The 1,231-nt window shown below is 36.1% G+C and overlaps 1 protein-coding gene across 1 annotated transcript; it reads right to left on the bottom strand.

Annotated features, from left to right (window-relative positions):
* LOC104738321 lies at positions 1–1,026 on the bottom strand. Its single transcript, XM_010458514.1, has one exon. It carries the CDS (start codon positions 1,024–1,026, stop codon positions 1–3), a length of 1,026 nt encoding a protein of 341 aa, XP_010456816.1.

The following is a 1,231-nucleotide window of genomic DNA, read 5'->3' as shown; positions in this document are numbered from 1 at the left end:
TCATATCAATAATAGACTCTTCATCCATTCTTCAACCAGACACTCATTACAATCATCAATATCTTCTAAGTTGATTGGATCAATGGTGTCTTTCAGCTTGTAACGACGTTGTAAAGTGCGATTATACTTAACAAACACTAGATCATTCAACCGTTCTTGAGCCAATCGATTCCTTTTCTTGGTATGGAGATGTTGAAACACACTCCAGTTTCTCTCACAACCAGTTGCACTACAAGTGAGACTAAGAACCTTAATAGCAAAGTCTCTAAGTGTTGGTGTAGATCCTCCATAAGAATACCACCACTCAGTTGGTGCTTTTAACTTCCATTGTCTTTTTGCCATGGGCAACCCAAAGAGTCGTTCAGCAGTTTTAAACACCGTCAACTCTGTGTCTATCTTATCTTGAGCTGCAAGTTCAAGAACCAACCTTTCAATAACATTGTAGAGACCTTTCACAACCTCTTCACAGTTCACCCCAGACTCTAGATTATACTGAAATTCTGGATTCAGAAAGTAACCAGCAGCATGCAAAGGATGATGGAATTGACAATCCCATCGCTTATCAATGATTGCAAATGCATCTTTATACTGGTCTTCCTTCTCATTGAAGAAGGTCTTAGCAATGGCCTCTTTAGCTCTATCCATGACTTCATAAATGTACCCCATAGCTGGTTTTTTCTCTCCATCAACCAACCTAAGAACCTTAACTAGAGGACCTGTCAACTTCAGTGCATACAACACGTTGTGCCAAAATCTGTCACTCATGATGAACTTTTTCACATTCATTGCTCCTAAATCCTTTGGCCACTTTGAATCATTCCATTCTTTAGAAGTTACAAAACTCATAAAGTTTATCCTCTGCCTGTGATATTGGGCAAGTGTGATGAATGATGTAGCAAACCGAGTAACTGCTGGTCTATGTAGATTTGCTTGGTTTGTGAATTTCCTCATCATATTCACAAGATAAGTGTGACTATAGATGTAGTCGTTCATGTAGATGCAGTTCTTGATTGTAGATTTTACCATAGGAAGTTATCCTATATCCTCCAACATGAGATCTTTTTTGTAGTATTTGTTAATTTTTGTTCTATAGAAAAAATTATATATTTTAAACTTTTTATAATAAATAATCATACCAAAAAATGTTGACACAAGTGTAGGGTTTAACTTTCACATCATTGCTATAAGAAATTCTGAGATTCATATTTTAGTTGCAAAAACAAAAATCTTT

This window comes from Camelina sativa, chromosome 13 (genome assembly GCF_000633955.1).
Source record: "Camelina sativa cultivar DH55 chromosome 13, Cs, whole genome shotgun sequence".
Lineage (NCBI taxonomy): Eukaryota > Viridiplantae > Streptophyta > Magnoliopsida > Brassicales > Brassicaceae > Camelina > Camelina sativa.
The sequence above is the reverse complement of the archived record's forward strand: the minus strand, read 5'-3'. Positions and strand labels throughout refer to the sequence as shown.